The following is a 26,922-nucleotide window of genomic DNA, read 5'->3' on the forward strand; positions in this document are numbered from 1 at the left end:
TATAGATAGTGTTCTGTCTCTTACACATTGCTGGTGAAAATGTAAAATGGTACAGCCACTCTGGAAAACAGTTTGGCAATCTCTTATAAAGTTACAAACACATCTACACTATAATCTAGAAATTCCACTCCTAGGTATTCACCAAAGGGAAATGAAAACACATGTCCAAAAAAAAAAAAATGAAAGCATATGTACAAAAATGTTTATCACAACTTTATTCATAACAATCTTGCTATGGGTTGAATGTTTGTCCCTTCTAATGTTCAGGTTGGAACTTAATTTCCAATATGGGATTTGAAAGGTGAAGTCTTTAAGAGGTGATTGGATAGTGAGGACTATGCCTTCAAGAATGGATTAATGGTTAACGGTTTAATGGGTTATCAGGGAGTGGCTCTGGTGGCTTCATAAGCAGAGCAAGTAAGCATGTTAAAGTATGCTCTTGCCCAGCCCTCATTATGTGATACCCTGCATTGCCACAGGACTCTGTACAGAGTCCTCTCCACAAAGAAGGCCCTCACCAGGTATGCCTTTTGGATCTTGGACTTCCTGGCCTCCAAAACTGTTAGAAATAAATTTCTTTTTTTTATATAAATTACCCAGTTTCAGGTATTCCGTTAAAAGTAACAGAAAATGGACTACTACAAGTCCCAAACTAGAAACAATCTAAATATTCATTAACAGTTGGATGGAGAAACAAATTGTGGTATTTCCATATAAAGATATACTACTCAACAATAAAAAGGAACTATTTGTACATGCAACAATTTTTGTGTATTTCAAAGGCATTATAGCGAGCAGAAGAAGTCAGACACAAACAAGGACATACTATTTGATTCCATTAATATAAAACTCAAGAACAGGCAGATCTACAGGGATAGAGAACAGAGCAGTAGTATGTAAGGCAAGGCTCAGGGGAAGAAGGGCTGATTGCAAAGGGGCACAACAGAAGGTGACAGGTGATGGAAGTTGCTGTATTTTGACTGTGGAGGTGGTTATATAAATGTATGCATTTGTCAAAACTCACCAAGCTGTAGACTTAAAATGGGTGTTGTAAAGTATACCTCAATAAAGTTGATTTTAAAAGAAAAAAACTCAAGAAAAGCATCATTGTTTGTAAAAACAATAAAAAATCCGAAGGAACCTAAACGTCCGAGAGAATGGATAATAAATTATTATGTATTCACTGAATGGAAAACTATACAGCAGCAAAATGAATGAACTAGATACAGCACACACATCAGTAGAGAAAAAGCTCAGAAACATAAGGCTAAATGAAAACGCAGGTTGCAGGAGCATACATGCAGTGTGAAGCTTTTTATTCAAAATTCAATCACATGCAAAGCAATTCTAACATTGCTCAAAGATCCATATGTATGTGATAGTATAAATAAGAGATGGGAAAGATACACACCGAATTCAGGAGAGCGGTTACTTCTTGGGGGAGTAGGGAGGACTATATAGGGGACTTCACCTGGATTGATCCATTTTTTAAGTTTTTAGACTGGACGTGGGTGGTCCCTGTATTACTAATGATATTGTTAACACGATATTATTATTATTGTTTTGCGTGTCTTAAAGAATGCGTGGTAAAACAAACAGCAAACCATCAAAAACCTAAAAGGAAGGGTGGTCACAAAGAGTGGGGAAGAGCCTGGCTGGTATTAGGAGATCTGGGCCACGGTTCCAATTTGTCCTGGATCTGATGTTCCACTGTGGCTAGGTCACTTCTCTCAGAAGGAGACACAAGAGCCTCATTCTGGAAGAGAAGGGAAAGCATCCTTCCTGAGCTGGCACTCAGGAACTTGAGGCATGTCTGCATCCCTCCTTTGCTTCTCTAGCTGAGGTGAACTGCCGGAGTCCAGCTCCGCAGGATTCGTAGGACCTGAATAGGTGGTGTGGAGTCGGTGAAGGAAAAAAGAGAAAGGGGGACCACAAATGTCTGGTGCAAGTGTGGACAACAACCACATGAAACCTTGCTTTATTTATACCTTTTTACTTATTTTTTACATAATGATTTATCTTTTAATCAAAACTTTTTTATATCATATCCAAGAAAAAAAAGTTTAAATGTCCCAAACCATCCAAGCTTTTACAAGGTTAAAATGTTCCAAATTGCTCATGCGTAAACAAAAACATCTACTCATACATCAATAGTTCACCCCAAAGTCTGTGGCTTGTGGCCAGGAAACTATACAATAACAGCATGCCTGGCTTTAAAGCGTCAGACTTTTAGTTTGAACCATAATTCTTAACCTTCTTAACTTATATGTAAACTTACATTCTAAATTTTTATCTAATCTTACTTACACTTATGTTTAGCAATTTAATAATGTTTATGTTTATATCAACTATGCTAATTCTTAACCAACTAAAACCATATTACTTATATCATGATTCTATATAATAAAATATAATAAATCTCTATTGCTGTTAAATGATTCTAAATTATAAACTAATCTAAAACAAACCTGTTAATATCAAAACTTGTTTATATTCTTGTACTATCTTACTTATTTATCTCTATAACGAAACGTTTCATATCTCTGCCAACTGACTCCGGGAACAGCACAGGGAACAAGGTGAAAAGTTAAATGACCCTTCTCAAGTTTATAAAAGTACACTGCGTCATTCTTATTATTACTATGGAATGATATATTCTTGGTGAGTCAAATGAAGCAGTGGGAGTGGAGAAAGAACAAAGAAATCTGTGACTGGTTGTGATTAATTAGTTGTAAACACCACTGCACTCGGACCCACAGTCTCCCTAGGAGACGTGGATTTATAAAAATTTAACACAATAACTTCATTCCACACGCACAAGAGCCTGATCACAACTATAGAGCTAATTATTCTAAAATTATGGGTCAATGCACACACCACTAACAGGAAAGATCAACAACAAAATTAAATCAAGCCAACCCATACTGGGAACATGCATCAAAAACACCTTTAGTACTGACAATGCCCTTTAAATAAACCAATTAATTCTGATACATATTTAACATATCCTTTGAGAAACTTCAGGGCCCTTGGAATTCCCCAAAGCCACGCCAAGCCAAAAGGCTGGGCTTTTTAATTTTGGAAAACTTTGTCAAGTAACAAAAGGCGAACAGACAGGAAATTCCACGGAGCCGTGCCACACACGCGGGATCCCCCTGCAGCCTAGCTGAACAAGGGGTGTCGCCCCTCAGGCTCCCATGCCGTTCCCTGTAGCAGGACGGCTCTCCACAGTGAACTGCCAGCTGGTACCTGAGCCTGGCCGGGGGAAAGTCGGTGGCCGCGCCCACAACGCTGGAGGCAGCTGGAGGCAGGAGGTAAAGCGGAGAGGGGCTGCTCGCTACCCGAGTCCAGCGTCCAGGGACCCGCTACGGACCACACACGTGGCTGAGTCTAGGTACAGTCTGCGTGGGGCACGGGTCGTTCTGTGACATTGAACGCAACCTGCTACTCGAGCCACGGGTTGCCCCCCGGGTTGTTGACTGCGGTCACGGGACTGCGCGGCTGATCACAGCAAGGGAACGTTTCTTTCCCCACCCTCTCTGAGGGAATGCAGCTGCCGGAGCAAGGCTGAATGAAGCCTAGAGGACACTGTTTTGAGCGCTGCTGAGGAAGGGCTTCCTGTTAGGGCTTGCCTAGTGCCAGGCTTCAGGCTCCTCCATCTGAAGTAATCTTAGCTACTGACCTAATGCAGAGGAAAAGTGAGCAGCCTGAGGTCACACAGACCGTGACTGGAATTTGTTTCTTGTATATCCTTGGGCAAGTTACTTAACCTCTCTGGGTCTCACTTCTCCTATCCATAAAGTGGGTGTGTAATTCTGTGTATGTGAATATCTGGAAGACTCTGTACCAAAATATTCACAGATATTTCTGCATGGTGAATTATGGGTGATTTTTATTTTTTCTTTTGGTTTATCTATATTCTCTGATTTGTTGTTTTATAATGAATATATATGTATTTTGTTCCTTTTTTAACGGGGAGAGTAATACTGCATAAGTTGTGAAGATTAAAGAAGATAATGAAAAGTACAGACCACAATTTCTAGTATGCAGTGGTTCTCCATAAATGGGAGTTATCCCTGCTGACCCTTCCCTCCTACACTTTCTTTCTCTTCCGTTGTTGGAGGCTCTGGTCTCCACACCTCAGCTGGGGAGGGAGGAGGAAGTGGCACAGGACTCTGACCAGTCACTGGCAGTGTGGTTTTGGGTAAATCACTTAACCTCCCTGAGTCTCACTTGTCTGCAAAATGAGAAGACTAACACCTACCTCAAAGGAAGTTTTCCAGGACTACATGACACACAGGGCAGGAAGCTGCCTGGCACATAATAGGTCTGCAATAAATGTCTGCAGGAGAACATAATGAAGGACAAATCATTAAAGTAGGAGCTAAACCAGAAAACTAGAGGATTTTAACATAGGGTCCACAGAGTCCAAGGGGTCCATGGATAGAATGCAGAGGGTCCATGAACTTGAATGGGAAAAATTACATCCTTATTATCACTAACCTCTAACTGAAATTTAGCATTTTCTTTCATTACGCGTATAGGGGAATAAAAACCCACAGTAGTATTAGTAGTCACTGTGACTTTGTCACTAATACAAATATTGTATTATAGTAGAGACATCTTGAAATACTGTTTATTTTCATTCACCACCTCAAAATTATAGTAAAGAGACCCATCTCTATATCTTCTTGTTTGACACTTCTTAAGAAGTAGGACTAAATCACAATTTAATATAATTGTTATCCTTTGTAATCCTAAAGAATGTATTTTTTGTAGTTAAAAACATTATTCTGAGTAGGGGTTAGAAGGCTTCATCAGACTGCCAAACAGGACCCTTGGCTAGATGGACATGGGTACCAGTCCTGACTGGGCCACTGATCACTGTGTGACATTGGGCTTATTTCTCTCAGGGGCACAATCATTCCTGCTTGACTCACAAATTAATCCTTGGCTGGAAAAAGGTTTTGGAAGTTGTCAGAGGCTTCTTGGTTTTGCCAAAAGCCAGAGCAGAGTGCCTTCCTCCCATTTGATCTCCATGCCTCCACGAGTCCTCTCTCCTTCCCAAAGTATTCCCCACTTTTCTCTCTGATAAATAAAGAGGCCAAAGTGCACCTGCTCATAGAGTGGGCCATCCAACTCCCAATTTGTAGAGATCCAAAGTTCAGGGGAGGGATTTCTGGGGGTAATAACAATTCCTCCAGTTTTCATATTTCACCTACAGTGACCCTTGAGGACACTATCCCTGAAAAACCCTTCCCAGCTCCCTCGGATGGTGTGCCTTTGTATCCACAGTCCCTGCCTTTTCCCTTTCACGGCCCTATTCTGTGAGCATCTGTCTGTCTGACTTCTCCACCATACTGTGTGTTTCTCAAGGGCAGACCCAGATCTGACCCCTCTCAGGGGCCTCAGTGCCCAGGTCAGGGACATGGCACACATCAGCATCTAAGGGGCTGGCCTGGATGGAGACAAGGAGCCTGGAGTGCAGAGAGAAAAAGTGGAGAAGGGGTAGAGCTGGGCTTGAGCCCTGATCCCATGATCCCCATGATCCATCCCCCACACACCCAAAGCAAGGGATGGAGGAATTGAGAAGGGGGGCCAAGGCATCGCATTAACTATTTCCTACTCTACCCACTGTTGTGAAAAATGTACAGAGCTAGGGCCCTGCAGGAGCTGTATGAAGCCCTTGGAGATCTACCATCTATCCTCTCAGGGTACACTGGGGAAACCAAGGCTCTGAGAGCTCCTTCAGACTGTAGTTCTCTGATCCTAGTGAGGAGCACTGCCCTTGAGGTCTGGCACTACTTTCTGAAAGTGGAGAGGTCTGAGGTCTTTACTTCCGGGGGTAACCATCTGGGACAATCCACACACACACTAGCCTCCTTGTTCTAGGCCTGTGGCACGGAGTGTGAACAGGGGAGCGTGAACATTGTCAGTGCATGAGCTAGTTGTCAGGGAAAGGAAAAGACATGCAAGGAAGCCAGAACATGAGGACATTCAAAAGCCCACTGGAAAAGAGGCGCTGTGACAGCCGCAGAAAGAGCAAGGGCTTCTAACTAGACAGACCCGGGTTAAAATCCCAAGGGGGGTTAGGGGTCCGGGGAAATGACTCCTGTGTGGTCCTCAGCTCTCACCTGCAAAGTGGGTTTGAGAATCCTCGGTCCTCTGGTTTGTCGTGACGGTTAGGTGAGGTAGTGCGTTAATCATCCCCATACTGACCTTACCATGTGGTCGCCGGCTGGTCGCTTGTCTGTCTCCCGCACTAGCCCCGAACTGCCGATATTCCCAGCGCCCAGCACAGTGTCTAGCACCAGGCGGGTGCTCGGCGCAGGTGAGGAAGCCACGCCCGTGGCCTCGAATTCCCGCCCTGCCACCCTGGCATGTCCTGTCGTGTCTCTGAGCGCCCAGCGCCCTCGCGCATAGACTGGGAATGCAGTGGGGCTGGCGGGCCGAGACCGGCGCGCAGGCGACCCCGCGCCCGCGCTCGGGCTCCGGCTCCCGCCCCCTTCCCGCCGCTCTCCACTCCCACCGCTCCTCCGCCCTCCTCCTCCCGCTCCTCTGCCTCCAGCATCTCCCCTCCCGCCGCGCCTTGTCTGCGTACCTGGGAGCCACTCCGTCCTCGGGGGCTCTAGGTCTTAACCGCTGCGTCCCCGGGCCCGGCGCTGCGTCCTTCTCAGTCCGTGTGTGTCTCTGTCGCTGCTTCTCTCTGCTCCTCTGTCTCTCCGTCTCCTTCTCAGGCTCTCTGCCGTCTCGGCCAGTCCCTCGCTCGCCCGGCCCTCCTGTCGCCAGCCGTCTGGTGGCCCGAGGTGGCGGCGGGCCGGGCGCGGGACGCGATGAGCGGCGCCTGCACGAGCTACGTGAGCGCGGAGCAGGAGGTGGTGCGCGGCTTCAGCTGCCCGCGGCCGGGGGGCGAGGCGGCCGCCGTCTTCTGCTGCGGCTTCCGCGACCACAAGTACTGCTGCGACGACCCGCACAGCTTCTTCCCCTACGAGCACAGCTACATGTGGTGGCTCAGGTACCGGCCCTGGCCCTAACCCCACCTTGAACCCCGCAGGGGTTTTGGCCCACTCGTCTCAGCCTCGGCCCAGCTCCGGCTGAGCCTCAACCTTCATCCAAGTGCCCACATGAACATCAGCACCACCACCCCCATACCACCCCTACCCCCCATGCCCAATACCGACCTTTACTCTCACCTTATCACCAACCCAACCTACGCCTGAAACTCCATCTTAGTTCTGTTCCCTCGTCCTAACCCCAACCATCATATAAATCCATGCTTGATCCTCACCTTAACTCTACCCCAAAACAACCCTCACTCTATTCCCACTCCAACTTCATTCTACCACCACCCTCAACCCAGCCCAGATCACATACCAACCCTCATCCTAACAGTAAACGTCCATCCTCAAACATTCACAGGAAACCCAAGCTCCACCCCAGTCCTCATCCAAGTGCCCACCAGGATCCCCTTCCTAATGTCAATACCACCCTCATCCCTGACTTCACCCACTCATGAATAATGATCCCAGTCCCCATTCTATCCTCAGCCCCAACCTCCTCCTCCATCCTGCCTGCAGTCCCACCCACTTCAGCTCTAATCTCACATCCTGACTCCAAATATTATCTAGACCTACATTCAGACCTCAACCTCAAACCTTAATCCTCACCCCAACCCCAACCTCAGACCAGCCTCAACCCTTTCCTTCCCTTCCATGCTTAGTCATTCTTTCAGCCACTGTTTACGGAGCACTTAGTATGTGCCAAGCCCTGTGGTGAGTGCCAGGGATTTACCCCACCCTCAAGCTAAGGCAGAAGACCTGAGGGTCAGAGCTGCCTCCAAGTTCATCATGAGACAACAGCACAATGCCACAGCAGAAGCTGACTCAGGTCATATTAATACAAGTGCAGTTTGTGTGAATCCCAACCCATAAAACCTCAGTTTCCCCACTGGTTCTGGGATGGGGTTGGTTAGGTCAGCTCTGACAGTCCTGGAACCTAAATGTGGGCTTGAGAGAGCAATAGATCTCAATCCTTCTGGGTCTCCAAAGGCTTCACCCAGAGAATGGGACCTGCTAGTGATTTTCCTGTCCCCGGAAGTATATGAATAGAGGCTGTATGCCCTCTGGGTGGGAAAGGACAGCATCATATGCCACTAAAACCTCTCTGAGCCTCTATCTTTTAATCTTTCAAGTGGGGAGGATGATCAGTCATTGCCTTGATTTTCAACTAAGGCAGTGGCAAGGATCAAATGAGACAAAAGAGGTGAAGTCAACTTGTATATGCCAATGACAATCATAAATATTGCTTTTTTTAGGCTGCTCAATCTGTAATTCTAAAATATTTTCAGATGGCTAGGTTATCATATCCTGCACAATTGGCTACTGTCTATAATTCAGGGAATTGTATTTATTTGTTTTCTGTTGATCTATATATTTATTCATTCATTATGGCCTTTGCTTTGTTCCTGGCAATTTGCAAGGCACTCACTGGGGATGCAAGAAATCAATTATTCGCTGGAGGAGTTTATAGTTCACTTAAAGAGGTATGACATGCACCTAAAGTAAAACGATGGAGTATTTGTCGAAGGCCCACTGTGTATTTAGCACTGAGCTGGGTCCTGAAATAAGATGGTGCTGACCTCCCTTTGAAGTACAGAGACAGTGTAGAGCTTTGGAGCTGGTCAGAATCTGGTCCAAACCTTGGTTCTGTCACTTATCATCTATGTGGATTGGAAAAGTTATTTAATCTCTTAGTCTCTTTTCTCATCTTTAAAATGGTGATGGTAATACCTGTCTCATGGAATTGTTGTAAGGACTAAGTGAAATAATGTACAGGAAAGTGACCAGTGCATGTAGTAGGTGCTCAGTAAAAAAGAGAGTTCCCTTTCTTTGGTTTATAGGTATGGGAAGTGAGGCTTAGAGAATGAAAGTAAATTTCCAAGATCTAGCAATATCACAACAGACTGAGATTTAAAGAATATTACCTAGAACCATACAAGGGTTAGATCCTTCCACACATTCACAACCTCAACACCACTTCCTTCCATTCTACAGATGAAAAAACTTGAGAGAGGTTAAGTTACTATTTGGCACTGCCCCAGTGAGAGAAAGTAGCCGAGCCGGGATGAAAACTCAGGCCCGTCTGGCTCCAAACCTGGGCTTGTCCTGCTCCATGACTGTCTAAATCTAGCTTGGCTCTTATAACCTGATCTACTCAGATCATTTTGAAAACACTCACTGACCCTCTACTGTCTTCTGGAAACCATTATGGCCCTTGGGGGCAGAGAGATGAGTAACCCCTTATCACGCAGCCAGGACGTCTTCCCTCTTCCACCACCCCCTTCCCTACATACCTCTTGTGGTCCCTTCATTGCCCTGGAAACCCTCGCCATTTGGAGTACTTTAATGGCTTGGACAATGCTCTAGTGGAGGGTTGGATGGGGTGATCTCTGAGGTCACATCCCACATCGGTGTGCTCCCATTCTGTGACCCCAAGGACATCTGAAAGGTGCTGGCACATAGGGCTACTCTTCCCGGGCCTGGACATACATGGTTCATAAACATCACAGACAACTGCAAAGTGGAAGAGGGGAATTGAGGGTTTTTGGGACGTCTAGGTGATCAGTGTGCTCTGACACTGAAACAACGCTTCAAGCATGCTCCTAACAGAGCCCCACCATTGCAGAGTGGAGACCTTGTTTTGCTCTAAATTCTATTTGGCCCTTTTGATGAAAGCCAGTCCTTAAAAGCATAAATATCTCCAGGTAAACATTCTTTCCTTGGAGAAATAGTGCTCAAGGAGAATCGCTGTCCTTAAAAGTATGTCTCATGAAGTGAAGACACCTTTTGGAGAAGCAGCTGGTGCTATCACACCGTCTGCTTCACTTGCCAAACACCCTCCATCACTAGTTCTGCTTTTTACCAGGCTGTGAGCCAGAAGGCAGCAGCTTGTTGGAGGGCAGAGTTGGTGGTCAGGCACTGCATATACCATTTCATTTCATATTTACAGCCACCTGGTGAGATAGGAAGTACTTACAAGAACTAAAAGTAATACATAATGTGGAAAATGTGAAAAAGACAAGAAAAACAAAAAGAGTAAGAAATCATTTCTTAGCTTAGGTCTCCCAGAAGACTCTGAGACAAAGATTTGATGTTGAGTAGTTCATGTGGAAAATGAGCCCAGAAAGCGCTGGTAGAGGGTGGAGAAGCAAGACGGCCAAGGGAAGAAGCCGACGATGGCTGTGTTACTAAGCAAGTCACACCAAAGGAAACTGGAGCTTAAACTCTGCCAGCCAGTGTAGAAGGTACACCTCAGAGTTATCCCGCCCAAGGGCCAGGAAGTTGGGTATTTACACACCTATTTCTGTGAGTCATTGGTTGTGGCCTGGTGGGGAAGGGAGGCATTAATTATCCTATACTTCTCACCTGGCCATTGTGTAGACAGAGCCTGTTCTGGGCCCATCTAAAGCCCTCAAGCATAGAGATCCAGATGCTGGCAATTGAAATTCTGGTCAGAATATTCTGCAATGGTAAGAACCAAAGAGACACAAACAGGACATCCACAGCCTGCACCACATCCAGAGACAGCCTGTCAGCAGTTTTGTGTATTTGCATCCAACCTTACATGTGTATAGTTATGTATATATTTATGTTTATTTAAGTTGGGGGTGTGCTATATATTTTAGTAGTGTGTTCTGCTCTTTTCACTTAACATTATCTTATAAGAATTTATCCATGATCTTAAATATTATTTGAAAACATGTTTTAATAGCTCTATACTATTCCATTGCATGGATATTTGATAATTTATTTAGCCGTGGGAAGGCTGACTCTTCAAAGCACTAAGGTGTTTTTGTTTAGTGGAAACTAGCTATTAGCTAGCCAGGAGCGAAATCCTACAGCAGTGGCAAGGACAGGAGTTTGGGGCTAGAGTGGGGAAGGGAATGGACAGGAAAGCTGGAGAAGGAGTAGTAGGTGGGAACAAACAGAGCATCCCATGGTGCCTGACACATAGTGCGTACTCAATGATATTTACCAACTGCCTACCATGCACCAGGGCCTGTACCAGGAGAAGATGCAGCTGATTACACATGGTCTGACTCTGCATTCAGGGAGGCCCTGAATATGTTGAACATCTGCTATATGCCAAGAATATTTCAATGTCATTCAACCTCAGTACCACCTCCAATGTGCTGTGTTTTGATTATTCTCATTTTTCAGATGAGGAAGCTGGGGCTAAAAAAGTTAAATAACTTCACCAAGATCTCAGAGTAAGTCAGTTTCAGAGTTAGGTCCTAACCGAGGTTGCTTTAGTTCCAAAGCCCTTTGCTCTTTCCCTCCCACACTGGGCTGCCTGATCAAGTGGGAAATGCCAACGGCCCTGAGTAAAGTGTGCTGGGTGTGTTAGCCTGGCATGGGGAGAAGGGAGTGGAGAGAAGTGTGACCAAGGAAAGCATTATTGAGGATGGGACATTTGAGATGGGTCTTCAGGGACAGGTAAATTTTCAATATGGGAAGATGAAGAGGAGGGATCGTGGGAAATAGGAAAAACAAGTGCCCCCAAATGATCCAGGAGGCAGTTTTCTGGAGACCAATTGTGATATTGTGATATAAGAAATATATATTTGATTTCTGCCCCTAATTCCCGAGACAGAGTTCCTAAAACCCTTGTAGATCGATGTGCTATGAGTGTCTTTTGTTCTAATATTTGGTCTTTAACCCCAGCTGCTGACACAGAGCCTCTAAATCCCTTGTACTTTCCTAGGTGACAGAAGCATCTTTTGTTCTAATGAGTTGACTCTTGGTGGACTCCTGGAGTGCCTCAGGATGGGGGCTGGTTGCCAGAGCAACCAACCATGTAGTTAGAGGGTTATAACTTACAGCACCTGCCCCCTCGCCCCTGACCTCTGAGGAGGGAAGAGAGGCTAAGGTTGAGTTGATCACCAGTGTTCGATGATGTAATCAATCATGCCTACATAATGAAGCCTCCATAAAACCCCAAAAGAAGAGGGTTCAGAGAGCTTCCTGATTGCTGAACATATGGAAGTCTCTGGAGGGTTGTATACCTGGAGAGGGCAGGGAAGCTCTGCACCCCTTCCCCTGTTTCTTGTCATATGCGTCTCTTCCATCTGGCTGTTCATCTGTCTGTATCTTTTCTAATATCTTTTGCAACAGATGGGTAAATGTAAGTAAAGTGTTTCCCTGAGTTCTGTGAGCCAACCTAGAAAACTAATTGAACCCAAGGAAAGAGTCATGGAACATCAGTTTATAGCCAGTTTATAACCCACAGTCAGAAGTGTAGGTGACAACCTACTACTTGCTACTGACATATGAAGTGGAGGGCAGTCTTGTGGAACTGAGCCCTTAACCTGTGACACCTGACACTATCTCCAGGTAGATAGTGGGTGGGGAAACCCCCCACACATCTGGTGTCAGAAGTGTCATGTTGAGTGGTGTGTGAGGGAAAAACAAATTGTTTTTCCTTCAGGCCAGGTGACCAAGGCCTGACTTGGGGCAGAGGCAGAGAGGTTAACAGGGATGTATTTTAGATGTGGAGTTGACACTGGCATGGTCAGAAGGACCACAGAGGTTGAGGCAGAAATTACCTCGAGGCTGGAAGGTCAGCTGATTTTTTGTTTGTTTGTTTGTTTTTAATTATACCTCAATAGAGCTATTTATTTTTTTGGAGGCTGGCTAGTATGGGGATCCAAACCCATGACCTTGGTGTTGTAAGGCTGCACTGTAACCAACTGAGCTAACCAGCCAGTCCCCAACAGCTGGTTTTTAACTAAGGCCTACGATGTGTCTTCATTTTTAAAAAACAGCAGTGTGAGGGCTGGCCTGTGGCTCACGTGGGAGAGTGTGGTGCTGACACCACCAAGTCAAGGGTTAAGATCCCCTTACCAGTCACCTTTAAAAAAAAACAAAACAGCAGTGTGTGTGTTGGGGGGGAAGTTCTTTAAGACCATTTCCAGCTCCCAGGGGTGGGAGCAGTTTGAGGAAAGTAGGGAGGTGCTATGGGTCAAATGTGTCCCCCAAAAGTTCGTGTGTTGGAAGCTGAATCCCCACTGTAACAGTGTTAAGAGGATGGGAAATCTGATTATGATAGTTGAAAGGCGGGGCCTTGGAGAGGTGATTGGATCATGAGGACTGTGCCCTCATGAATGGATTAATCCATTCATGAAGTAATGAGTTATCACAGATGTGGATTGATGGCTTTATAGGGAGCACAAGAGAGAGTTCTTGCTGTTCTCTTGACATTTGATACCCTGGGTCATCACAGGACCCTATATAGAGTTCCCACACAGGAGGCCCTCACCAGACACATACCCTGGACCATGGACTTCCCAGCCTCCAAAATTGTAAGAAATAAACCTCTTTTCTTTATATATTCCCAGTTTCAGGTATTCTGTTATAAGCAACAGAAAACGGACTATTAAAGGAGGGAAGGAGAAGAGAAGAATGGGAACACATATTGAGTCCCAACAACATGGTGACATTGAGCCATGTCATGTTGTGGCGAGTGCTTGGCATATAGTCAATGCTCTTTCCCATGCTTAAATACAGAAAGCCTGTTTAAGACAGGTAGGGGGCCTGGCCAGTTAGCTCAGTTGGTTAGAGCGCAGTGTTATAACACCAAGGTCAAGGTTTGGATCCCCATACTGGCCAGCAAAAAAAAAAAAAAAAGACAGATAGGAACAGAACAAGAGTCAAAGCCGGTTCCAACAACACCTATAACACTTCTATAACATGCTGCCTCCCAGGTCCCTTCCTGACACTCCTGTGTGGCCTTCTTTCCTCAGTATCGGCGCTCTTGTGGGCCTATCCGTAGCAGCAGTGGTCCTCCTGGCCTTCATTGTCACCGCCTGTGTGGTTTGTTACCTGTTCATCAGCTCAAAACCCCACACAAAGCTGGACCCAGGCTTAAGCTTACAGACAACAGGTAAGAAAGAGGCCTTATGATTTCCCTGTACTCAACAGGCTAGCATCTTTACAGATGCTTTAAGGGGAGAGATTTGGAAATGATGTTTTGAACATTTGCTTCATAAATGTTCCTGGAATATTCAGAAGCAGCAGCATATTTCTCAGGAGGTTCACGATCTGAACATTTCCATCTCAAACTCTTCATGTACTCAGTGTTTATCAGAGTAATGTAATGTAGTCAGCACTCCATTTGTCACACAAGGATCAATCCGTGTTGTGGATTTTCTAAGACAGTGTTTTAATTCTAGCCTTAGGGAATACAAACTGATTTTAATATTACCCCAAACAAAATAGAACCAATAAGAAAAATTTGCTGCTTCCCAAACTCACAATTTTTTTCAGAAACTACATACAGATTTTTTGTTGGTTTTTTTTGTTTTTGTTTTTTTGGTGATCTGATGTTCTGGACTACCCACCCATTCCTTCATTAGCATAGGCCATCTAGAGCCTTTAAGGGGCAAAGAAAGGATTGCTTTTTCACAGGTCTTTATTGTACACATTTTTTTTATAACCTCCTGCAAGATACTGTGAAAGGTACACGTCCCTATTAACAAAAATCTTTCAGTAGAGTTTGGTAGACAACACTCAAAATGGGTATTATTATCTCCATTTTACAGATAAGGAAATAATGGCTGCAAGAGGTTTGGCGACTTGCTCAAGGTATCACACCTAATAAATTGTGGGCTGAAATTCATCCCGTGTATTTCTGCTCATCACCACTGAGTCTCTCTGCAAGTATATAATTAAGCACATAATTATTTGATACCAAGAGTAGGGAGAGTTTTAAAAAGGGGAGGAGACTTGAGTTAGTGGTGAGTTAGTGAAGAAGTTGGTTAGGCAAAATAGAGGAGAAAAGGCCTCCAGGATAGGGTAAATAATGGGTAAAGGTGTGTGGGTAGACCAAGTGAGACTTACGTAGTGATGGGGCCATTCATGCTGGGGGACCATAGGAAATAAGGCCAGGCAGGATGAGGGAGGAGTTTAAGTTAATCAGAAGAAGCAAGGGTGGCAAACAGGAGGTAGAAGGGGCAGGGTGGATAGTAACTAAGTCTCAGAGAAAGACAGAGAGGGCTGAATGCTATCACTTGTAAAAGATTAATTTTCTAGCATGACCATAAAAGTGCAGCCAGCAACAGCACAAGAACCCTTCTCAGATTCTGATGACTATGAATAATCCTGCTGTGGCTGAGCAGTGAAAAGCAGGAGGGATAGTTTTTGAGGGTGGAAGGACTCATCTGACTCTCCCTGGACTCAGAAAAACCTGGGAGGCAGTGGCAGGAGAATAGGAAAAAAGTCTGAACATAGACCCAGCCTGGATGGAGACCAGAGACAGCCCAGGCTTCAACTCTCATAGAGAAAAATCATGAAGGTTAATGAAAGACATAAAAGAACCCACCTCTATGATGAGATATGCTATGTATATGGGTAGTAAGGCTCATATCAGAGAGATGTCAGTTCTTCTCAAGTTAATCTATGAATAGAAATCCCAACAAAATGTTTCATGGAATCTGTCAAATTAATTTTAAGATTAGTTTAGAAGCATACAGGTACAAGAGTGAACAAAACAATTTTGGATAACAAAGAAGAGGAGGGACTTGCTGTGTCAGGTAATAGGACATTTTAAAGAGATATAAAAAATTGTCAGTGTGATATTGGCACAGAAATAGACAGATAGAATTGGCCAGTGCAGTGGTTTTCAACCAGGTGCAAATTCACTCCTCAGGGATGTTTGACAATGTCCATAGACGTTTTTGGTTGTCACAATTGGGGGAGGGGTGCCACTGTTATATATTGGTAGAGGCCAGGGATGCTGTTAAATGTCCTACAATACAGAGGACTTCTTCCCATAACAAAGAATTGTTGGCCCAAATTGTTGCACTAAGAATAGAGAGAGTCCAGAAACAGACAAATTAAAATATAGGAACTGGAATAAAACTTTTTTTTTAAGGAAAAAATTGGCGAATTTGCTTACGTCAAATACAAGGGCTGGCCGGTTAGCTCAGTTGGTTAGAGTGCAGTGTTATAACACCAAGGTCAACGATTCAGATCCGTGTACCAGCCAGCTGCCAAAAAACAAACAATAATAACAAAACAAATACTAATAATATGAAAGACAGCATATATAAAGTTAAAAAACAAGTGATGGACTGCAGAGATATTATATATAATGTATAAACATCAATATTTATATACACACACGCAGTCGATCCTCATTATTCTCAGATTCCATATTTGTAAATTTGCCTACTTGCTAAAATTTATTTGTAACCTCAAAATCAATACTTGAGACACTTCTAAGGTCATTTACAGATGTGGGCACGTGCAGAGCAGCAAAAAATTTGAGTTGCACCTGTTCCCAGCTGATGTTAGGCAAGGCAACCCTCTGCCTTCTTGTTTCAGCTCTCATACTGTAAACATGTGTCCTTTTTGCAGTCTATTCAGTGCCACAGTTTTCGCATTTTTGTGATTTTTGTCGATAGTTTTACTGCTTAAAATGTTCTCCAAGCATAGCGCTGAAGTGCTGCCTTATGTTCCTAAGATCAAGAAGGCTCTGATATGTCTCACAGAGAAAATACATATGTTAGATAAACTTCTTTCAGGTGTGAGTTACAGTGCTGACGGCTCTGAGTTCAGTGTTAATGAATCAATAACATATATTAAATCAGATGTCTTTAAACAGAAGCACACAAAAAACAAAGTCACGTATTGATTGGTTGACAAAAATATTTTCACCAGAGGCACACAGGAACCTAATCTTATTTCCGCTAGGAGCAGTGATTCAGTATTTGCTAGTTCAATATTTGTGGTGACTTTATAGAACATAACTACAGTGAATAGTGAGAATCAAATGTACATAACATAAGACAGGATTGATAGCCAGGACATATAAGTACACCTTTAAACAAGTGAGAAAAACATAATCCGTACACACAAAAATACATGCTCAATGAAGTACATGCTCAATGAATTAAATGCTCAATACACATGAAAGGATGCTCATGCTTGCTAATAATCAGAATTTAAGAATGAACAATTACACTGACAAAAGTTCAAAAATGGACCATATTAATAGTGAGAAAGTTGGGGGGATGGATTCTCAAATACTGCTGCTAAGAGTATAAATTGGTACAGCCACTTTGTAGAGCAATTTGGCAATGTCTATCTAATCTAGAAATGTATATTCCTTGTAACTCAGTAATTCCACTTTTAATTATCTGCCCTAGAAAAATAATTGCATTAGGAGAAGACTTGTAAACATAAATATGATGATAGGCTGTCACATGAGAAACAAACTAAATTTCCATCAGTACAGGAATGGATAAGTAAACGGTGATATCGTGTAATAATGAAATATGGTACAGTAGCTAAAAGGAATGGACTAGTTCTAAATGGACCATCTGATTTGCTCTTCAAAATGACTGGGCAGGATATAAACCTTATTACTACTGTTTTACAGATAAAGAACTTGAGGCTCAAAGTCACTTATTGAGTAAGTGACAGAGCCAACTCTACCTCCACCCTCCTTCCTCTCCTTTTCCTGGCTGTAAAAGAGAAGTCCCTAGTATGTATCAGACACTGTTTGAAACATTACATTCACTGTCTCATCTAATCTTCCCAGCTACCCTAGTGAGGTAGGTGTTATTATCACCCATTTTACAGATGTGAAAACCAGGTCTCAAAGAGGTTAGATGACTTGCTCAACGGGTCACAACTTATATATTGTAGAGCTGGAATTCAAACGTCTGTCTTTCTGCCTCCAAAGTCCTGCTCTTTCCACCTCACCAGGCCATTCTGTGGATGCACTGGCTTGTGCCCTACTCCCCTTGCCTCACCCCACCCTGCCCTCCCACCCCCCCCAGCCTTTCCGGCTCAAGGAGAACACAGTTCATCCCTTGGTGCTATGAATGGAAACCACTCTCCTGCTTTTCACTGCTCAGCCACCAGCTGGATTATTCAGTCACCAAGGTTTAAGACGGCATGTACTCTTGCTTTTTGCTTCTTATTGTTGAGATGGAAAATGCATTTCCTGACGTTTTACTAAATGACGGCTTTAGGCTCTCTCTGCCTTTTGCTCACACTCAGCTCTTAGTTCTCCCCTTTCCTCTCTTTCCCTCTGAACCCAAAGCATCAACCTAGGGGCCTTCTTCTGCATTTAAGACAGTTTACAGGCCCACTATCTTTTTTTTTTTTTTTTTTTTTTTTTTTGGTGGCTGGCTGGTATGGGGATCCAAACCCCCACTATCTTATATTCATTAGTACTTTACCCTTTACAGACTTTCATGTCTGTTTGCTGTCTTGCTCTTCAGTAGGACATGTGGAGAGATCATTACGCCTGTTTTATAGCAGAGGAAACCAAGGCTCAGCCAGGGAAAATGAACTAAGTCCACACAGCTGGTGAGCGTGTGTCACTGGGATGTCAACCCAGATCTCCCAGACACCAAGCCTATGATCATTGCACTGTACATTAGGGTCCTTATCTGTGAGTTTGGGGGTAAGGGTTGAAGTGGGGAGTGCCTTGGCAAAAGCAGAGAGGAAAAGGAAAAGTAGTTTCTGAAATAGTCTCCTTCCCCTGCCCAAGTGTTCTATACTCTGTCCCATTATCCCCACCCCTATCCCATCCCCCACACTTGGGAAGCAATAAAGACCATCATTTTCTTACTGTAGTACTTTGTGAGGAACTAGCTAGATCAGAAGGGTAACTGAGTTCCTACACTGTGCTAAGGACGTCAAAGACATCATCTCATTTAACCTGCTCAACTATTCTGCTGGGTGGTTGTTATCAACTCTGTTTTACAGATGAGCAAGTGAGGTGAGTATAGGGGTGATATTCCAACTATGTACCTTTAATAAGAGACAAAAAAATTGGGAAAAAATTAAAGACAAAGTTTCAGTTCTCATCCTCCTCTGAAAGCCATTCTCATCAACCAGAACTCAAAGCGCTCCTAGAAATCAAGTCCGATGTTCTCACTGTACCGACGGGGAAGCTGAGACCCAGACAGAGGCAGGCCTGTGCCCAAGGTCACCCAGCCATTTGGTGGCCAAGCATTTGCCTCCCAGACCAGGGACCTGAAACATTTGCCTCTTCATTGCTGAGTAGCTCCCATCAGCCGCTCTCACCTATCAGAGGGAGCTCAGTCACCCAGATCCCACTGCTTTTTAATGAACCACACTTGGTGGAGGTGACACCTGTGAACACACCTCAGTGAAGAGTTAGTCTTGACTCATCTCTGAGCAGGGAGAGAACCTGAGAACTCCCTTCCAGGATTACTGCCATAGACTAATCAGAGTTCAGGGTTGAGGACCCCAGGCAGTGGGGGACTGTCCTCTGAGCTCCTTGGAGAAAGGTAGAAAAGCCCTGGATTGAGATGTCAGGGAACCTGGCTCTAATCTTGGCTTTACTGTTCTCATTGTGTGGCCTTAAGCAAATGGCTTTTCTACTGGGCCTCAATTTACTCTGTAGAATGTGTACAATAATACTTACTAAGAAAATCATTGCAAAAACTAGAGATGATGTTTGCATGGTACCTAATTAGTCTCAAACACGTGGTAGGCTTTTAACAATCAGTAGCTCTCGTTTTAATTATTATTAGGCCCTTAGATTTTTACATGTTGGTCTCCTCAAAGAGGCTGTTAATATCTCAAAGATAGGAACCATGTCTTAAATGCCTTTGTATCCCCAGGACCTAGCATAGTTCCTAACCTATACGTACTTGCTCTGTGGAAAGAGTACAAGCTTTGGAACTAAGCAGAATTGAAAGTAAACCCTGGATCCTATACTTGGTAGCTATGTCAGTGCTGACTTTCTCTGTTTGGGCCTCAGTTATTTATCTATAATATGGCATAATAATACTTACCTCAGAGATTTAGGAGAATCAAATAAGATTATTGTATCAGCGTACTTCAGCCACTTATGAAACATGAATCTTCTTATCATAACTTCAAACAGAACTTGGTATATTTGCATTTAGGCTTCCTATTCTCCCAGGTTCCTCTTGGCTTGAAAAAAACAGCAGCTTTTCAAAGATGGGACCCTCACCCCAGGCTTCAGGCACCATTGTGGGACTTTTTCTTTTCTTTTTTTTTTTCATTTTGCGGCGAGCCAGTACAGGGATCCCAACCCGTGACCTTGGGATTATAAGGCTGTGCTCTAACCAACTGAGCTCACCAGCCAGACCATTGTGGGACTTTAATAACTTCTGTTACATGTGAACCAAAGGAAGAAGCAAGAATATGTAAGATGAAGAGTGGTACTACTGTCTATTTCACTGGTTTCCCGGGGAGACTGGGATTATTGACTTGAAGGCCTTGGGATACAGATTTGAGAGAAGCCTGGGGTCTGGGAAAGAGTCATGTAAAAAAGATATGGTGGGTCCACAAGCTCAGGAGAAAACCAGAAGCGTGATGTGGTGGCCAAAAGCAGGTGAGTGGAATCTCGGGTCACATTAATAAAAGGTCCGGAAACAAAGGAGCAATGGTCTTTCTTTACTCCCAATTGGATAGAACACACCAGCCACCATATCTCAGAGATAAGTTTTTATCACTACTCTGTAGGTTCCCAATATTGGGTCCCAGTTAGCTAAGGGTCCCCAAATATACCAGTGGGGATTCTTGCATTATTCCAAAGGTTTTACTGGGACCAAGTTTCTTTGCTTTGAGCTAGAATTATATCAGTTGGGTGGGGGGCAGTAATTAACATGGGCTTTCTCATACTGATCAGAGCTCTTTGATTAAAACAAAATGGAAAAAATTAGTACTTAATAAATGCAGTCTATTGTGTAAACAGAATCCTTTAAAACTTGGAGTTCAAAGGAAAAGAAATTTAAAAATGAGGCCAGCCCTGCTTTCTATCCCATTTTATGAAGTGGTAACTGAGATCCAGAGAGGAGAAAGGGTTGGCACAAAGTAGCACAATGATTTAACATTGCGGACCTTGGACTTGAGCCAAGGTCTTGTAACTCCTGGAAGTCCAAGGGATTCCTCAAGACCCCGGCAGCTAGCTGCTCAGAGCCCCACAATTTAAGAGGAACTTTGAGAAATCAAAAGGTTATCAGAGGCAGGTGACCAACTCAGGGCTGGGAACTTGGTCATGTGAGGATTAGCTGAAGAGTTGGGGATATGTGGCCTTGAACAGAGGAAACCCAAGGCTTATAGGCTGGGACCACAGCTCTCTGCAAGGCTGTTCTAGGGCAGGAGAAACAGACATTTTGTGAGGAGCCAGAGAACAGAACTGGGATCAGTGGGGAAGCTGTAGGCAGGCAGATGTTGATTAAATAAAGATAGAACCTACTTATAGTGAAACCTAAAATACACTGGTAAAAAACCCCCATCACTCTGGGCCATACTTGTCTCATCAGTTTGTAATCCTTAGTTTAAAAAAACAAAACAAACAAAAAAACAGCCCCATCCATGGAAGGTAATTAGGAAAAGGCTAAATGTGGATTCAGCTAAGGGGATTCTTGCATTGAATAGAAGGTTGAACTAAATCCCTATACCAGTTGGAATGCCTTAAAATGCAAGCTTAAATAACAAAGGATCCCAAGAAATCTGCAAAATACATGCCCAAAATAACCTCTAAGCTTATAAGTTCTAAATTTATGTATAAGTTAAACTTATATATATATATATATAAACATATATAAGTTCTAAACTTATAACTGTGTTTAGCAAGGTCACAGTACCTAAGGTCAAACCAAACATCATTTATATAAACTAGCAACAAAAAATTGGAAACCAAAATTTAAGATACAATAATACCACTTGCAGTTGCTCCCCTCCCCCCAAAAAGAAATACTTAGGTATAAATCTAACAAAATAAGTACAAGATCTGTATGATAAAAACTGCAAAATGCTGATGAAGAAATGAAAGAGGACCTAAATAAATGGAGAGACACACTGTGTGCATGAATTGGAAGACTCAACATAAAAAAGATAAAAATTATAGCAGTTTTTTGTATAAATAGACAAGCTAATTCTAAAATTTATATGGAAAGACAAAGGAACTAGAATAGCTAAAGTAATATTGAAAAAGAATAATAAAGTTGGAGGAAATAACACTATTCAATTTTAAGACTTACTAATATGGCAATAGTAATCAACAGTAATCAGGCCTGTGTGGTATTGGAGGAAGGACAGATACATAGATGAAAATGCAGTCCAGAAATAGACCCGTATCACAAGTTTGTCCAACCAATTTTTGACAAAGGTGCAAAAGCAATTCAACTGGGGAAGAACAGTCTTTTCGATATATGTAGGACAACTAGACCCTATGGAAGTCTTTCCATAGGTATAAATAAATAAATAAATAAATAAATAAATAAATAAACCTTCACTAAATCTCACTTATAAGAAAACTAACTCAATGTAGATCCTAAATGTAAACCATAACACTATTAACTGTTTTAGAAGAAAATAGGAGACAATCTTCATGACCTGGGGTTAGGCAAAAAATTCTTAGCCAAAATACTAAAACCACAATACTTTTTTAAGAAATGATAAATTGGCACTCATCAAAATTCAAAGTTTTTATGCCATGAAAGACCCTGTTAAGAGAATGAAAAGGCAAGCCTCAGATTAAGGAATATATACAAATATCTGACAAAGGACTTTACCCAGAATGTATAAAGAACACCATAAATTCAACATTAAGAAAATAAACAATCCTTTTAGAAAATGAGCAAAAGACTTGAACAGACATTTCATTGAAAAGGATATACAAATGGCAAATAAGCACATGAAAACATGTCCAACTTCATTAGCCATTAAGGAAATGCAAATTAAAGCCACAGCAAGTTACCACTACACACTGATCAGAATACTAAAGTAAAAACTCTGACAATGCCATGGTAGGACATGGAGCAATTGGATCCCTTAGCTGCTGGTGGGAAAGTAAAATGATACAGCCCTTTTGGAAGACAGTTTGGTGTTTCTCATAAAGTTAAACATTTTAAATATATGCACTAGTTTCTTATGTCATATACTTGACAACCTAAAACTATAGAAATTTATTCTCTCACAATTCTAGGGACCTGAAGTCCAGAATCAGTTTTACTGGGTGAAATCAAAGGCTCTAGGGGAGTGTTCCTTGTCTCTTCCAATTTCTGGTGGCTCCCAGCATTCCTTTGCTGTCGCTGCATTACTGCAATCTCTACCTCTGTATTCACATTGCTGTCCCTGTGTGTATCTGCCTCCCTCTGCCTTTCTCTTATAAGGGCACTCATAATGGCATTTAGGCTCCACCTGGATAATCCAGGATTGTCTCTTCATCTCAAAATCCTTAATTTAATTATATCTGCAAAAACTTTACTGTATAAGGTAATATCCACAGATATTATCAGGTTCAAGAGATTGGGACCTGATATCTTCAGGGGGACATTGTTCAGCCCACTCTACCCCATGAACCAGCAATTGCACTCTTTGGAATTTATCCTAGGTAAATGATGATGTATGTCAGCACAAAAACCTGCACACAAATGTTCATAGAAGCTTTATTTGTAATAGACAAAAACTGGAAACACTCTAAATTTCCTCAATGGGTAAATGGTACAACTGTACAACAGAGTACTACACAGCCATAGAAAAGGAATGTACTATCAATACATGCAATGACTTGGATAGATCTCAAGGACATTATGCCGAGTGAAAAAAGCCAAACTCTAAAGATTGTATACTGTATAATTCCATTTATATAACACTCCCCAAATGACAAAATTGTAGTCATGGAGAACAAGTTAGTGGTTACCAGGAGTTAGGTTTAGGGGGAAGGTCTGACTATAAAGGGGTAGCATAAGGAAGTTTCTTTGTGGTGATGAAAAAGTTCTTTATCCTGATTGTGATAGCAATGATTGTATAAATCTATACATGTGATAAAATTTCATAGTACTATACAAAAAACTGGAAAAATTGAATAGGATGTGCAGTTTAGTTAATCATATTGTATCAATATCAGTCTCCTAGTATTGAGAACGTACTATGGTTATGTAAGATGTTATCATTGGGGAAAGCTAGATAAAGGGTACACTGGAACTCTCTGCACTATCTTTATAACTTGGTGTGAGTCTTAAATTATTTAAGAATAGAAAGTTCAAAATAGAACAAACAAAAAGATTTATTGGCTCTATAGGTGGGAAATCCAAAAGTAGGATTGGCTTTAGGCATGATTTATATAGAAGTTCACACCAACCTCAGACCTGTGGCTCCATTCTCTGAGATTCTTTCAGCTCTGCCCTCTATCTTGTGTTGCCTTTCTCCTCAGGCTGACTTTTCTCAGGTGGTAAGTTAGATGCCAGCAGTCCCTGGAAATACATGCCTTTTGTTCCCATCTATCCGGGAGGAGAAAGAGGGTGCCATCTCTTCCTTCAACCAAGAGAAAAAAAAAAAAAGACTTGAGCTGTTCTCTGATTAAACCACCTAAGTCATGTGTCTGCCCCTAAACCAGTCACTGTGTCCAGGGAAATGCTATGCATTGATTGCCCATCCATGTGGCAAAGGAATGGGATTATTTTATTGGCTCAGATCAATCAGATCCCAGTCCTGGAGCTAGGGTGAGACCAATCCCACCCAAATATAATTGCTGTTACCCAGATAGGAAGGTATAGAATGGATGTTGGATAGACAACCCCAATGTCTACTACAACTTCCTTCTTGAAACTCACTCTTCCCTTGGTTTCAAAGGTGCATTCTTCCTGGATATTCTCCGTCAATGCGGCTTCAAGCATAGAAGTTTGCTAGGCAGAGAAGGTATTAAATGTCATTCCAGGTAGAAGAAATGACACAAGCAAAGGCCCAGAGATATAAGGGAATGGACCCATTTAGGGAACAATGAGAATTTTGGTGTGGCAAAGCATAGAGTTCTTGAGGGATGGGTGGTAGTAACAACGCTGAAGAGAAGAGATGGACCAGTTCATGAAAAGCCTTGAATGCTATCTCAAGGATCACAGGTAAGGGGAAGACATTGAAGGATTTTGAGAAAGAACAGTATGTGGACTCACTTGGTCTGAGAAAGATCTCTCTGTTACAGCATAAAAAAATCATGAATAAAAGGTGGGGAATCATAAGGCCAAGTGAGCTTCCTTTCAAGCTCAGGTATAAGAGAAGAGAGAATAAGGCAGTCGATGAAGAGACTCATGGAATCTATACTTAAAGCAGAGACAATATGTGTTTTTAAAATGTTCAGCACTCCTCTGCATACTAGCTTTGTGGTAATCCTGTGTTCTCATCTATAAAATGGATTTTTAATAGTACCTACATAATAGGGTTATGTCGAAGGCCAGGTATTCATCTCTCCTACAATTGTTTATTGTCTGTCTCTCTCACCAAACTGTAAGTTTATGAGAAACATTGACAGCTCCTAGTGCATGACGTGGTATATTGGGGGATGGGGTGGGCTGTGATCCTGGTGGGGAGGAAGGGGCTGCAGGAGGAAGCCTCACACCCTCAGCTTGCTGTTTTCCAGGCCCCACGGAAGTGCCCTCTAACTGCCAAGGTGTAAACACGGTCATTGCGGTGGAGTTGCGAGGAGGGAGTCCTCTCAGACAGAGTTACCCCTTCTTGAAATCACGGCTGGAAAGCAATGAGGGGCAGGTCATGGACTCCAGACATCTCCAGCACTGCTTCATAGACACAGTGACAGCTGGTGACATTCCAGGCAGCCCTGAGGAGGCCCTTGTTCCCATCCCTGACCCATGTGGACCAATCCCATAAGCATCCAATAAATGTCTCTGCATCATCCCATTCTGGAGTCTCTTTTCAGTGGAAGGTAGGAATGGGCACAGTCAGAGGGATTTGGAGCCTAGCAGGATAAATGAGGGTTTTTCCTAGCAAAGGCTCCCAGGTCCTGTTGTGGACCCAGCTACACTGTTCTGCCTGGACTATTGTGGGGCAAAGGAAGTTAGACATGAATCCCAGGAAACATGGTCAAAGAAAAACCTGGGGCCTGTGGAGGCTCAGAGGAGCCCCCTCCTAACTGGGGAATCAAGAGAATTCTGATTTGGTCTTTCTGCCCCAGAGAAGGTATATTTAGGAGCCCCTAATAAAGAAAAAAAAAAAAAAAAAGATGATCAGCACTCATGGGGGGTGATCCCTGCCTCTGCAGCAGTTCTGCCCTGCCCTGGAGTGAGGAATGGAGTGAGAGGGAGTATAGTGTGCACGGGGCTCAGCCATCTTTCAACATCTCAGGTGGATGAAGTGAATGAATAAGTGAGTGAGAGAATGAATGCTTAGCAGACTGAGCACAAGCTCCAGAGGGTGAACTCGACCACGTCCTGATCCTGTGTGGCCTTGATAAAGTCCCTTAGTCTCCCTGAGCCTCAGTGCCCTTGCTGAGTTATTGCAAGTGATGGATGGATTAGAACTCTTCATAAACATTAAAGTGCTAAAAAAAAGAGGTGATGGATTTGAACTCTTCGTAAACAATAAAGTGCTGAAAGACTTTTAAAATTGCACACGGGTATTTTCCAGTATAACATAGTCATTAAGAGTGGGGACTCGGGGGCCGGCCCCATGGCGTGCTCAGGAGAGTGCAGCGCTTGGGAGCACAGCGGGTTCGGATCCTATATAGGGATGGCCGGTGCGCTCACTGGCTGAGCGTGGTGTGGGCAACACCACACCAAGGGTTGTGATCCCCTTACCGGTCACAAAAAGACAAAAAAAAAAAAAAAAAAAAAGAGTGGGGACTCGGGAGCCAAATGCCTGGTTAAAATCCTGTCCCTGCCACTTACTTGCTAGGAACCCTCTGCCTCAGTTCTCTCATGTGTACAAGCAGGGATAATAGTAGTATCTACCTCATGGGCTTTGAGGAGGATTAAATTACTTAGGCCATGAAAGTACTTAGAATAGTGTTGGCAAATGGAAAGCACTGTGTTAGCTATTATTATTATTAGTTTATTTTTAACATTTTTTATTATTAAGCTGATAGCAAAGGATGGCTGACTGCCATCCCTCT

General features: G+C 43.1%; 1 protein-coding gene across 2 annotated transcripts; it reads left to right on the forward strand.

The window, feature by feature from the left end:
• The first annotated feature begins 3,270 nt into the window (after positions 1 to 3,270).
• Positions 3,271 to 25,682, forward strand: SHISAL2A (shisa like 2A). Of its 2 annotated transcripts, none has more exons than XM_063107066.1 (4): positions 3,271 to 3,394; positions 6,738 to 7,015; positions 13,802 to 13,941; positions 25,435 to 25,682. In XM_063107066.1, the coding sequence occupies exons 2-4, from the start codon at positions 6,834 to 6,836 to the stop codon at positions 25,680 to 25,682; spliced, it is 570 nt and encodes a 189-aa protein (XP_062963136.1). In that variant the 5' UTR covers positions 3,271 to 3,394; positions 6,738 to 6,833. The 2 variants fall into 2 exon arrangements, with proteins under 2 accessions (XP_062963136.1, XP_062963137.1); XM_063107067.1 differs by lacking the exon at positions 3,271 to 3,394 and adding an exon at positions 6,273 to 6,331.
• The last annotated feature ends 1,240 nt before the right edge of the window (positions 25,683 to 26,922 follow it).

The sequence above is a fragment of the Cynocephalus volans genome, chromosome 8 (assembly GCF_027409185.1).
Source record: "Cynocephalus volans isolate mCynVol1 chromosome 8, mCynVol1.pri, whole genome shotgun sequence".
In the NCBI taxonomy this organism is placed as follows: domain Eukaryota; kingdom Metazoa; phylum Chordata; class Mammalia; order Dermoptera; family Cynocephalidae; genus Cynocephalus; species Cynocephalus volans.